The 14,294-nt window shown below is 30.1% G+C and overlaps 1 protein-coding gene across 1 annotated transcript; it reads right to left on the bottom strand.

The window, feature by feature from the left end:
- Positions 1-6,724: 6,724 nt before the first annotated feature.
- LOC106771099 lies at positions 6,725-13,778 on the bottom strand. Its single transcript, XM_014657003.2, has 4 exons — positions 13,489-13,778; positions 12,503-12,573; positions 10,865-11,000; positions 6,725-7,020 (listed from the first exon to the last, which is right to left on the bottom strand). Exons 1-4 carry the CDS (start codon positions 13,643-13,645, stop codon positions 6,938-6,940), a joined length of 447 nt encoding a protein of 148 aa, XP_014512489.1. The 5' UTR covers positions 13,646-13,778; the 3' UTR covers positions 6,725-6,937.
- Between the last annotated feature and the right edge of the window lie 516 nt (positions 13,779-14,294).

Below are 14,294 nucleotides of genomic sequence, written 5' to 3'. Positions count from 1 at the left end.
ATCACTGAAATCATGGTAAAATATGTCATTATCATGGCTGCAGTTTTTATTTTGATTTCATATACTTGGGCAGCGTCATTGGCTTTGGAATATGTGCGGTTTATGGAGTCCCAAATATCTTTAGCAGTATTAAGAAACATTCAAGTGTCACTAATGGTAGCTTCCATGGAGTCCCATAACCAAGACATAATCATGGAATCTTTTTCATCCCATGCTGCAAATGTTGGATCCTCCATGCTTGGACCATTTTTAAGAAGATGAACCAGGCATCCTTTTCCCTTGAGATAGGTTCTAACAAACTGGGACCATTTGAGAAAATTTTTCCCATTCAGCCTGTATGATACTCGGAGACCTTGGAGTTCTCCATTTTTGTGTGAAGAATTAGAGACTTCTCTACTTGATGTAGCGTCAGACATTGTAATCGGAGGTTAGGTTAACACAGCGGAAAGAATAATAGCAATAATTAAGGCTGCCCCTTTTTTAGATGAGAATGGCAATGAAGGCCAACAATATTTAAGAAACGGCAATGAAGGTCGTGAGACAAGAAAACAAAGACTAGGGCTCCAGGAAAAACCTAGAGCTCTGATACCATGTTGGAAATAGAAGTAGGATGCTGGAATTAATTATTCTCACATTCAAACTTTTGAAACAATACATAGGTGTTTAAAAAGAAACAAACCGTGGTCTAATTAAGGTAAAAAATCTCCTGAAATAAAGTCTCTAAATCAGGGGATATCTACCCAATAATACCTAATCTTAATGAAAGGAAATCTGCTCAATAATTACTAATCCTAATCCCTTAATTTTAGGGATTAGACATAATTGTCATATTAATTGTAATATTTATTGCTTAATAAATTCACATATTCTGACAATGTACAATTTACCCTTATTCAATCTTCATGAATTCCTACCTAAATGATAATTTGCATATAATATTTGCATTCAAATGAGCTAATCTTTTTATTACACAAAAATAAATAAAGGAAAAATTAATATCATATAACTTCTACATAAAATAATTAATTTAAAGATTAAATTATGTCTAACCTTAGGATATTTACAATTTGAAGAACTTGTTTTTGTCTACTCCTTTGACATCAAATGTTTATCCCATCCACAATCCCCCATTAAATTAAAGACACATTAGTCATAATTATTATATACTAATTGGATGCTATAAAAGTTGTAACATTACTTTTGTAGTAAGTTATTTAGTTCCTTGTAGGGTTTCCTACTAAGAAAACATAACTAGATAGTTATGCAATCTTTGAGAATTAATTCAATTAATTACCAATGAAACTTACAATGAAATAGAAACAATTGGTTGAATAATTACCATAACTTTCAAAAAAGAAAGTTACACTAAGTAAGACTAATATAGAGCCAAGTAAATAAGTTTTTGTGAGGTGATCATCCATGTTTGCATATATGGTTGGATTTGAACCTTTGTGTTGCTAAATTTTTCAATATATTGGAGCTAAAAAAACCCATACACTTATGATCAGTTTTACTCCATACTCATTGCATCCATATACCTAAATAACGAATAATAAGTTAAAATATGATAATTTTAATATGGTAAATATAGAAGACATATTACTACTTGCAAGTACATACTCAAGTTTAATCATAAACATATTCATGATGAATTTGATTTTGGTTTTAAGGTTTGTACTTACAATTTTTTCAAATATGAGTTAAGCTAATTGTGAAGTCATTTGCCTATTGGACCTAGTCTAGGCGGCCTTCCACATCTTGAAGCAAGGAGGAAGATCTAATAACTCAATAGACTCCAGCCTTGCAGCCTTTGCTTTAGACTTCCTCAAACATTTCTTCAACAATGCATACCTACCTCACGATAATAGTTGGTGGTCATCATGAAGTCTTTGTCTTTGTTGGGTCGATACCCTGTTTCTTCTACCATACATTAGGAAACAAGACAATGGTTGATAAAAATAAAAGATTTTGTGTGACTATAATATAAATATAAAATACAAACTTGCATGGACTCATCCAATCGATATGCACGAAACTACATCCACACCTCCTTGATCATCTAATGCTTTAAGCATGGATTATCACCTTTGTGCTTTCTAAACACATTCTCGAGTTAGGAGAGTCTTGAAGTCCTTCTAGCACTTGGCTAAGGTAGATAAGACCTTTTTTCAAACTACCTCGGTGTTCGGATTAATGTCAAAACTTTGCTACAAAAAAAACATATGACATATTAATAACTTAAGTAAACATATGGAACATGCAATGTTAATATAAATTGCATAGTTACCATAATATCTTATCATAACAAGTTCTTCTCTATCTCTTAAGCATCATCCCATGACTGCCTAAGAATATAAACATGTCGTTTTGTTAACATGCCCACATACTTAGTAGCATTTAGGCCTAACCATTTACCAGATCAAGGATTTATCTTAACCAATATCCTTTCATTACCAATATGTCTAGTAATGGTCTTAGCCAATCGGATCACAAATCTACTAAGTCTAGTCTTTCCACTTCCTACTCCAGAGCTCGTCATATCAGAAAAATAACATTGTTAGTAAATAACTTGAAAAATAAATCATAATTTACACTATAATAATAAATTGGAAAAAATAATAATAAAATCAAAACTTACTAGGGTGTTATGTTCTCATATATCCCTTCACCATGATGACTCTGCATAGCATACATGTTTTCGACTATACTATCAACATCCTCCTTAATTGTTCTTTATGAGAAGGGTGGTGTCTCAACTATCTAGAGATTCATCATCATGAGTTTTGTGCATGTTTCTTCCTTCCAAGACAACTGGCCATTTATGATTATAGGAATCAATGACATATAATATTTGTCTTTCCTTATATGTCATAATAAATTATCCATCCATGTAACCCACTTTGCTAAGATTGACCAAACTAAACTTAAACTCACCTGTCCTCAGGCCTGTATTGACATCAACCCATTTATATTTAAAAACTAACACATTAAATGTCACAGACAATTTCCCAAATGTCTTTTATCATTTTGGAGTTACTCATAAATGTTGTAATTGAAGTTTTGTCTTTTGAACTAGCTTGAATAGTAACTCTATGAGATATTAATGATGGTCTAATAGAGGCCTTGATAACTGGTGGAACAATAGACCCAAAAAAACTAAATTTTGCTAGGATAGGATCTAACTAATGACTTTAATATCATGTTAAAAAGTTAATTTTAAGTCTAACTCAATTTCACAAATATGGTTTGATAGGATTTAGTTAAGTTTAAAGTCCATTCTTAGCAAAAAGTTGATTCTCTTTTATGAAAAACATTTCTACGCGATATGTTGATGGATTGTTTTATACTTATATGTGATTTTACTTTGAACATAAAATAAAAATTCCTATATTGTGAATGATAAATGTGTATGACATAAAATGTAAAGCATAACCTTTTGTTTATAAATGAAAATACTAAACAAATAAAACAAATAAATAGTTGAGCAAATATATTATATTTATAATAATAGTATTTTATTTATTTTGAACCGTATCCATAACTCAGCAATTAAATTACAATATAATTATGAAAAATAAAAATACCCTCTGATAGTGGTATAATATATCTTTTAAACATCAATGTCTAATTATTAGAATATACAAAATATTGCATTTAGTTTAAAAATAACTAACATAGAATAACATGTAAAGTCGTTATTGGAAGAAAACACTGTGTGTCTCGATCATATATGATATATTGAACTAAGGGTGACATCAGTGAAGATGACATTTTGATATGGTGAACAAATTACAGCCTTTTAATTTGTTTTAAGGTAAGTGTCTACGAGCCATTTTTTAGTTGTAAAAACTGTTTGTCTTTGATCTAAAATATATTTTTACTTCTTAAAAAGATTTACAAATTTAATATTTAGTTTTTAATAATTTTTTATTATGAAAATATTTATTTACATCTTGACTTCTTTTTATTATGTTGGTTTTTATATATAATTTTTAAATATTGTTATATTTTCTTTTTATTAATGAATTCTTTTGTCATAATAATATATATTTTCCACCATATATATGGGATATATCATATCAATATATACGTCATGGTGGTGACCAAATAAAGGATTTAAAGATAAGAAAAAATTATATAATAGATCAGATGTCAAATTTGTAAGACCAAAAAATTTATTTAAATTATAATTTAGTCATAAAAGTAAAATACGATAAGCTTTAAACTATGTTTAAATATTAGTATCGTTATATTATTATATTTGATAACACATATGTGTTAATTTATGTTTGGTTCATTTTAAATATTTTTTAAAATAAATTTAAATAGACAAATAAAATAATGATATATATCTTGTTATAATATCTTGTTATAAAAAATTGTTAAAAAATATTATTAAAATATCTGTGTGTTTAAATTGTTTTTTTAAAATATAATACAAAAGCTCTTTTAGATATTCCATATCAACCTTTTAGTCACTAGATTTTAAGGAATTTAAAACAAAATCAACTAACAATGTTATCAGATCTTAACATTTTATGAAGCAACAATAATCTTCGAACACCAATAAGAAGAAATTAAGATCAAGATAAATAACACAAGATACAGTAAAAAATAGAACTGAGACTAAATTGTCCTCTTTTTGAGAATTCTTTCTTTTGTTGTTTGTAAGGTATTAGACTCATAGAAAGATTAAGATAGTATAATTATATTCATAAAATTAAGAGTGATTTGTGTATTTAAATAATCATCTATTTTATTCGTGGAACCTTTTAAACAATTGCATGTTACTACTCATCCAACTCCTCCTACTACTACTAATCTTGTTGCCCCTCATACCACTACTATTTTAAATTTGAAATGAGTTTTGTTTTGCCCTAAAAAATTTTTTTCTAATTTTTTTCAATTTAAAAATTGTTTGTTTTAGTTCTTTCATTTTGTATTAAATTGAAAAATTACTTTTCTTTAATATTCTTATGATGTATTTCCATAAGGACATCTAAATTAAGATTATTTCAAAATACAAAAGAGAAATGAAAAAGAAAATCAATATCAAATTTAAAAAAAAAAAAAACAAATAGCAAACGTAAATCAAATTTAAGAAACTCCAAACATGTTTAAGAATGATTAAAAAAATGTGGGGTGCAGTTAATCAATTAGATCATGAATTTGATGGTGGAATTTTGAGACATGCACTAACATAATCAACATCAATAACTTTAGAACATAAAATATCGTGCTGCAGACCAAACTGATTTGCATTTTTGATGTTATCCTTTGCTATGCCAACCAGCTTTGTTTGGACAATAATGATATCACTTGGAAACTAAGACTCCAATTCAACCAAACACTCTTGCTTTACTTTGACTCATCAAAATACAAAACCCTTTTTTCGATTTAAAAATAATAATTATTATAAAATAATACACATTTATATTAATTCGACACATATTACAAAAAATAAAATAATTATAAAAGATATATCTTTATATTTAAAAAAAAAAAATAATATATCAAATAAATATAAAAATTTTATATATCAAAATATCATTTCTTTTTGACGTAACCTTTTGACTCTACAGTTGGAACAAGCTTGCCACACGCTTGGTTAGGCATATATAGCCATCGTACTAACCATAACCTACCATTTTATGCTTTTCTCTTTGCAACCTCAGCATCGTTTTTGTTTGTTTTAGCAGCATTTTTCTTTTGCAATTATTTCTTATTGGTATAAAGTGTAAATAGTTGAGAATTTTATTAGTGGGTCTCCTATTTCAACCACATTTTTTATGACCATTTTGATGAGTTTCTCCATCTCAATTTCAAGGGAAAGATATGAATGAAAATCAAATTAACTTAATCATAACTTTAAAATTAGCTTATGTTCTTGTTAAAAATAAAAAACTTGAAAAAAATTATGTCAAGACAACTTCTAAAACACATCTCAAATATAAGTTAATTTTAACTTTTGTAGAGTAGAATTTCATTTTTATTTTTTGTATTTTTTTCTCTTAGAGAAACTAGTTCAAACAAATCTTATATTTGCAACAAAACTCAATTATGTAAACCTAAACTTACAATTTCTTCAACCCTTATTTATTAAATATATTTTCTTAACATGAATAAAATATACACAGATTAATTACAAAATTTTAGAATATAAGGTCAGATATACTATAATAAATAAGTAATTTATATATTAAAAAAAAACCTCATCCTCCTTCCCCATGATTTTTTATTTACACCATCAAGTTGAAAGTCATCAACTCCTTAGAGCAAGACTTTTAATTGTATATAAAAAAACTGAAAATGATGACCATAACTTCCACTTTCACAGTTTTCCACTACTTCTCTTTGTGTTCCTCATGTGTTACACTGAAAATAATAAGATCTATGGAGCAAGAAAGTAAAAGGATTTGCTCCTTACCATATTGGCTAGATTTGGGCTTCTCTGTCATTCCAGAAAATAGAGTTGAATTTCAAAATCTTTATAAAGAAAACCAATAATAAATTAATAAAATGATAAACAAAACTTATAGTATATGTAAATTCTCTGACTAGCAAATTATTTATCTGCAATACAGTGGAATTTAAGCTATTTAAACTATAGAAATGATATAAAGGGTACCAAACAATTTTCATCAAACACATGAAAGTGTAAAACAGAGAAATGAATAATCAAAATACATAATATATTAACAGAGTAAACCTGATACAATCCAACAAGATCAAGACATGGGTAAGTTATTTATTTCTAAATTTTGAAATATAAAGAGAACAAAAGTAGATTTGGGTTTGTAAAAGATGCACTTAATAACATAAGCTATGTAAGGAAATTTTAAAGCTGCTATACAGTGTACACTAATGATTACTGTTGTCCCATTATGTATTTAAATTTGCATGTCAACCTTCACTTGATATCAGAGAATATATAAAGTCAAGCATGAGAAGTTGTTCCATTTTTCTCCAATTCTCTCTGTCGGGCCCTCTCCATCTTCCTCTTTCTCCATTCCTCTAAAGCTGAAAATAAAATCATCACAGAAATTAATTCCAATGTCAATACAAATTTTGTTGGAATGATGTTTAGAACAAAAGATTTAGATATACTGTGTTTCTTCGCTGTAAAACCAATGTATATTATATACAGCAGATGTGTTGATGTTAAGCTAAAGATTAGGAAATATAAAAAGGAATAGGTAGCCACAAATCAGATCCTATAAATGGGTAGACCATATTCTCCTAATGATACAGCCAATCCTTCTTTATTTTCTTGGGATCATCATAATCCCCTTGATTTCAGAACCATTAAAACAAAATCCATATTATAATCCCTTAATTTCAACACCATTTACACTAAATACAACACTCTCAGGCTGTGAATAGATACTCAATCAATTTCAGCTCTTTAAACATTAGCTTTTTGTAACTTGGTTGGCACATACATAGTGTAGGCTTGAAAGTTCCTCGTTCAATTTCAGACACTATGAAGTTGCGGTCAATCCTCACATGCTTCATCCTATGCTATCATGTTGAATAGGACTGTGAACTATGATCATTGCTGATTAACTATCAGTGTACAACTTCATAGGGACCTCAAGTGGAATACATAGATGTCTTAGTAAGCTACTTATTCAAATAAGTTCAGACACATTGAGCTATTCCTCTAAATTCTGCTTCTGCACTACTCCTTGCAACAATAGTATGCATCTTTCATCCAATCGTTCTTTTGGAACAGTAGACCCATTCGATGAGTAATGAAGAATCTGCTTTACAGCATCATATCTCTTGGTAGGATAATCCATAAATTGACTCACTACAGTTACACTAAGTGTAATGTCTGGTCTACTAAGAGATAGGCAGATTAATTTTCCTACGAATAGCTGGTAGGGTTCCTTCTCCAAAGGAGAGTCTTCTTCATTTAAGTTTATTTTCCAATTTCTGTGTAGAGGCCCAAAAAAAAACAAATTTAAGTATGGAAGGTCCTTTACTTTGAATTCTGCTTGAAGTTCATCATTAAGTCTCCCAATTCCTCGGGTATCATCAACATAAATAGTAAGGAGATTATTTAGTGATCAGGAGATTATTTGAGTCCATACAAGGACTTCGACTTTCACATAGTGGCAGATTTATGTTTTCCTGAAAAGCCTGTATCATAACAAGGTTAAATTAAGTGACCCAGGCCCTGGGGGACTATTTTGGTCCTGGTTCATACAAGGACTTCTTCAACTTACACATAGTGCCAGATTTATGTTTTCCTTTAAAGTAGTTAAGCTGCGTATAAACTTACTCCAAATTTCTATTGGGGAAGAATTCTTCATATCCATTTGATGCACTCTCAATGAAGGTTTTCAACAAGAGGCATTATGATTCTAAAAGTTTAATTTTACCATTGGTGTAAAGGTTTCTTCATAGTTAATACCATAAGTTTGAGTATAACCTTGAGCTACTAGTCCTTTGCCAGACATTTGTCATTTGCTAGATGTCTTGTGAGGAGTCATTAGATGACCCAAGACTTGAAGCCATGCAACAAAAGTAATAGAAGTCTCATGATGTATTGTCAGATGACCCAATAATAGAAGACTTGCTTAAAGCGATAGACAGACGACATCAAAAGCAACAAACACATGAAGGGTTAGAAAACCATAATCTCAACAGATGACTTTGACAGGTACATTGGATGCTCAAGAAGATTGTCCACGAGTTTAAAATAGCAGATTCACATACTTCAAAGAACATCTTGACACAAACAGTTTTTAAAGGAATTTCATCCTAACCATGTGTTATTTCATTAATCGGTTGTCATCATCTGTCCTTACTAATCAAGTATCTCACTTGGACTTTTTTCCTCATTACCATATATATGTTCCTCCATTGTTTTAAGGTTCTAAATCTTTCGTACATAGTCTAGCACCTGGTCAAGATAAACTTTCTCCTCTGTCATTCAAATGTTTCTTTCTCAAATACCATCATTCTAGAAAGGAGTATCAATGTTTCTTTCTTGAACTTCATTGGTATTTTGTTTCTATTGACGTCTCTTTCTTTGAGATTGTCTTATATTATACACTTGTTCCTTTTAATTAGGATATATGTAATCTGTTTCCCGCTATGCCATACCTTGAGATGACAAGATTATACTACTAACACTTTCTCTCATGTTTCAAAAGCAACACCATGTAACTTTTCTTCTCTATTGTAGCTATTTGTCCCTGGATTTTGTTTCAACTTCACAACAATAAAGCATTTTTACATGTTGATATTGATGAGAAAGTATACATGGAGCAACCTTTTGGATTTATTGCTCAAAGCAGTTATCTGATATGGAATGTCCCTATATGGTCTCAAGTAATCACCTCATGCATGGTTTGGCCATTTTCGAACTATTATCTAGTAGTTTGGAAGGTTACGAAGAGCTGTTGATCATTTTCTATTTTATCGACATTCTCCCCAAAGGACGTTTGTACTTCATTATATATGTGGATGACATTGTTATCATAGGCATTAATAAAGAGGAAATTATCCACCTATAACAATATCTTGCTCAACAATTACAAACAATGATCTTAGACACTTAAGGTATTTCATCAGTATAGAAGTTGCTCACTCCAACTTTGGTCATATGTCAAAGAAAATACACTCTAGACATTTTAGAACAAATAGGGATGTTAAATGTTAAGTTTGTGGACACACTATAACTGACCAAGGAGAACCCTATTCTAACCCTGGGAGATACAAACGGTTAGTTGGTAAGCTAAATTATTTCGTTCTGACTCATCCTAACATTGCTTTTGCAATGATAGTAGTAAGTCAATCTTTAAACTCTCCTAATCAAGACCATTGAGATGCAATCATTGGAATCCTAAATTATATTAAGAATGTTCTTGACAAAGGCCTTATTTATGAAAATAAAAGAATTACTCAAACTATTGGGTACTTTGACACCAACTAGGCAAGGTCGCCAAGTGATAGATGATTTACTTCAAGTTATTGTTTCCTTGTTGGAGGTAATTTAATACTATGAAAAAGTAAGAAAGGAAATGTTGTGACAAGATCAAATACAAAAAATTTGAAGAAATTTTTTAAATGCACATTAGAAGTTACAGCAAGCAACATTACACAATGTAACTAATCCTATCTTACATAAGAGGATCAAACATATTGAGGCAGATTATCATTTAAAAAAAAGATGTAGTATGGAAACATCACCACTAAATTTGTCAACTCTAGTGAATAGCTGGCAGACATTCAGCAAGTCTCTAAGAAGACCAAGGACCAGTTATATTTGCAACAAGCTCATCACGTATGGCTTATATACTCCAACTTGAGGAGGAGTATTAGAATTATAAAAATAAGGCACAAATCTTTTATAATCAAGAATACCCTTTATAATCTTTTAGAATCAAGAATATTCAGATTATATATGAATTATTAGGAATTTTTTTTATTTACACTCGTATTAGATGATACCATATCTCCTCTATTTATCTTACTGATTTCATTTTCTCAATATGAATAAAAACACTAATGTCTCAGAAACACAATGTTTCAGCTCAATAACTCTTTATTTCTTATAGTTTAACATCTTTAAATTCAAATCATGTCCATGTCAAAAGAAGTGTAATGAAGGATCCTCACATAACTAACAAATGTTATTCAATCACTGTGATATTCCGAAATTCCAAATATAACAGGATTGAAAACATTATTAATACTCCCTGGAAAACTTAACGGATAAATTATTTTATGGACAAATGACAATAGGGAAATAATGAATATGCACATTTACTGAGTTTCTAGTGTATTTGTACACAAAAGCAAGTTATGATTGAGATAGGTTTATAGGTTTGTCAGTAGAAAAGAGAAACACCTTTCAAGCTGGCAGCATCATTCAAGGAATGGAAATCCTTTAACCTTTTAGACAGATCAACAGCAGCAGTCTGCTTTGTGTCTTTCTTCTGCGCTGTTTCTGGTTCAGTGTATACTTCCTGCTCAATCTCCTTCACCTAAAAGGAAGACACTCAGATTTATAGAAAAATGTATTTTTAAAAAACATATATACCAGAAGTTACAAGAGCAGATTACTGTAACAGTTGAGAAAAAAATCTTGGCCTATCCAAAAGTTTAAACTTTTCCTCACTATCATAGTACATAAATTCTTCCAGATATGTATGCCTAGGGCTCACACACAGTAGAGATATGATTGCAGTGGAAAAGTAAGCAGCATACTGATATTTTGTCAGGCTACTGAAATATTGGGACTGCCAACTTTTCAAGGTAATTCAAGACCAAACATGAAGAAGACGACCTTGATCTCTGAAGAACACCGTGATCTCTAACTTTTAAATATTAGAGTCAGGGCAATTTTATGTTAATGACTAAACGAGTATCTGATTATAATGAACATGATTATGCATATCACTGATGGCTGCATGTACTAACATGACCCATTGAAGAACTAAAAGTTTACAATTTATATTACTCTGGCGAAGATATCTTCAGGAAAAACACAGATTTAAACAACAGAGAACAATAAAGTTAATGACCTGGAATGAAGTCTCATCACTGTATGATCACAAAAACTAAAAGAAAATAAATGACAAAATAGAGTGATTTGGCTGAAAGAATAAAAACTTGACATTGTCCAAGAAACAGAGATTAAGAAAGTATATCTTAATTTCTGTTAATATTGGGAATGCAAAGACAGAGATATAAAGCTTTCAAGTGGCTAGTGAATAAAAAAAATTGTTTGTGAATAATTTGAGATGACCTCCTCCCAGTTTTCCAACTAGAGAGTGAATTGAAAACCAAAACAAAGTCGAGATTTGTTCCCGAACTTCTGAAATAAACTATCAATTTGTCACAAAGGAAAACGTCCACTTCCATCTTATCCACCCAAATTCCACCTGAAAATATGTTTAATTATACTAAAAGTATGGTTAATTTTGTTTTATAAATGATTAGGAGAGTCATGATATATGATTAGGGGTGTTAGAATATTATTGAAATATTTAATGACGGTTAACTTTGATTTACTAGTAATTAACAATGTCAAAAGGTTATTGTCTATCACAAGTGGCTAACTATATATGTAGCCATATTTACTTAGCGTCACAAGTGTTAAGAATAAAGGGATGTAATTGCGTCAACTGTGATTAACACTGAAAAGTCTAATAGTAGTTTGCCTTGCCCCACAAGCCACAAGCGGTTAATAATATTACGAAGTCATTGAAATGATTAATAATAATTAACTACATGTAAAACAAAATGAACTATATTTACATTCATCATTAGCCATACTTGCTGGATGGACTTCAAGTATACGTTTCCCAATGTACAAATATCACAGCTTGCCAGAAAAAAAAAAAAAAAAAAAAAAAAAAAAAAAACACGGATTGTTATATTGTATGTCCATCTATAAGTTATACTATTGGCATCTTCAACATGATTAATGTGCATCAACCATATAAATAACAAATATAGTGAACAAAACTAATTCCAAACTCACTCTTTTTATCAGTTCCACAGGTAGCATGGCAAGTCGAATCTCTTCAGATTCCTTAATGTACCTGAGTTGAGCTGCAATTAAAATTGAAACTAAAATTAGGAACATATGATTCAAGCAAGTTTAACAAAAACTTCCCAGTATATCCCTACCAGTCTATTATAGGTATTTCAAAAGTTGAATCAGTATCATTGTAAGATAACAGTTTTAGCTCAAAAGTTCAAAACTGAAATGATTTCATTTTGCTCTTGAAGGATGCTTTTGTTTTCTTCTATCATTATGATCCTTCAGTAACTGGTTTTTGTCATCACAATCACCAATCTGAACCCCGTATTTGATCATTTCAAATTTTTGTCTCACTTTTTATCTTATTATTAGACAGACGAAAGTCACTACCAATTACAGCAACACAAATTATTATTTATGGAATCAACTAAACTTGGTTTTGTATCTTTCTCTCTCGTAACATGCAACGGTTGATATCCAAACCCATCTCACAGAATTCAGACACTAATCACAAGTTCAAACATCCATCACTGAAGGACCACCATCCACGATAATATGAGAAAACTATGAACAACACTCATATATTTTTCTGGACAATAAACAAATAAAGCATGACAACCACTTGGCAAGAAATCCATCATCTGATTTTAAACAACAGTACATTACACAGCCATGACAGCTCAAACTCACAATTCTAAGGCATAAGAACCACCAGATACAAAAAACATAAACTTTTAAGAATGCCCCAAATCACAGTCTATAAAAAATAAAAAAAATTCAAAAATCATACGAACAAAAAAACTCACACCACCCCCTTTCCCCTTAATCCAATCAATCACGCAAAAAGCTACAATCTTTTCCCGAAAAAACTCAACTTTAGGACATGATCAACGAAATCAACAAATACCCATAGCCAATTCAACTAAAAGAGTAAAAATTTCCACGAAAAAGAAAAAAAGAAAAGTTAGACAGAAACGACTAGCCTGAGTAGGAATTTGCATAGGAGAATTTGTTGCGGGTGTAGGCAGAGGTGAAAAAAGTATGAAGCAAGAAGATTGCAATTATTACGTTGAGGAAACACACCATCATGGTTGCACTCCTGAAGGAGAATCTGATCCTCCACCATTGCTGCACCTCCATGATTTCTTTTGTGAACTTCAAACACACTCTGATTGTTTTGAGTCGAGTTCTAAGACAATGACTATTTATTTGCTAAATTCAAGCAGTGGGACCTCAAAGGGGTGACTTCACATTTTCCCCTTGGGAAAGGGAAGAAGGAAAAGGGTATCTCTACTTATACCATCTTTAATGGCAGTTTTTTTAGTTTAGTTTAAAATATATTATCTTTTTTTAGGTATATAATATAGGGGATATTTTGAAAATAAGCTTTGTATCTTGACAAAATACATGCCAAAAACATGAAATTAATATTTTAATTTAAAAAAAACTTTGGTATAAATGAGAAAAAGGTAGTGTATGAACTGTTTTTTTATTTATTAATAGAATAACTTTATATGAAAATGTATAAATCATTTCAAACATTTTAATGTAAAAAAAATATTTATTGTAAATATCTAAAATTAATAATATTGGAGATGCTGCAATTTGACTTTTATGGTTTGTCCTTTAAATTAGTGCTGTTGTAGTAACGTATAATAGATAATTTTATTGACAAAATTGGCGAGTAGATATAGTTTAAATGCAAATTACTGTTAAAAAAGTTTAGATGAAAATTGACGTGGATTTCAAATATTAATAATTTAACTAATAATAAAAATATTTTAAATTC

Source organism: Vigna radiata, chromosome 8, assembly GCF_000741045.1.
Source record: "Vigna radiata var. radiata cultivar VC1973A chromosome 8, Vradiata_ver6, whole genome shotgun sequence".
NCBI lineage: Eukaryota > Viridiplantae > Streptophyta > Magnoliopsida > Fabales > Fabaceae > Vigna > Vigna radiata.
This window is presented reverse-complemented; position numbering and strand designations above follow the sequence as displayed.

Coding starts and splice junctions, on each gene's coding strand:
- LOC106771099 (XM_014657003.2), bottom strand. CDS start 13,645: ATGGAGGTGCAGCAATGGTGGAGGATCAGATTCTCCTTCAGGAGTGCA. Junction 12,574..13,488: donor CTATGCAAATTCCTACTCAG/GCTAGTCGTTTC, acceptor TTTTAATTGCAG/CTCAACTCAGGTACATTAAG. Junction 11,001..12,502: donor CTGTGGAACTGATAAAAAGA/GTGAGTTTGGAA, acceptor TCTTCCTTTTAG/GTGAAGGAGATTGAGCAGGA.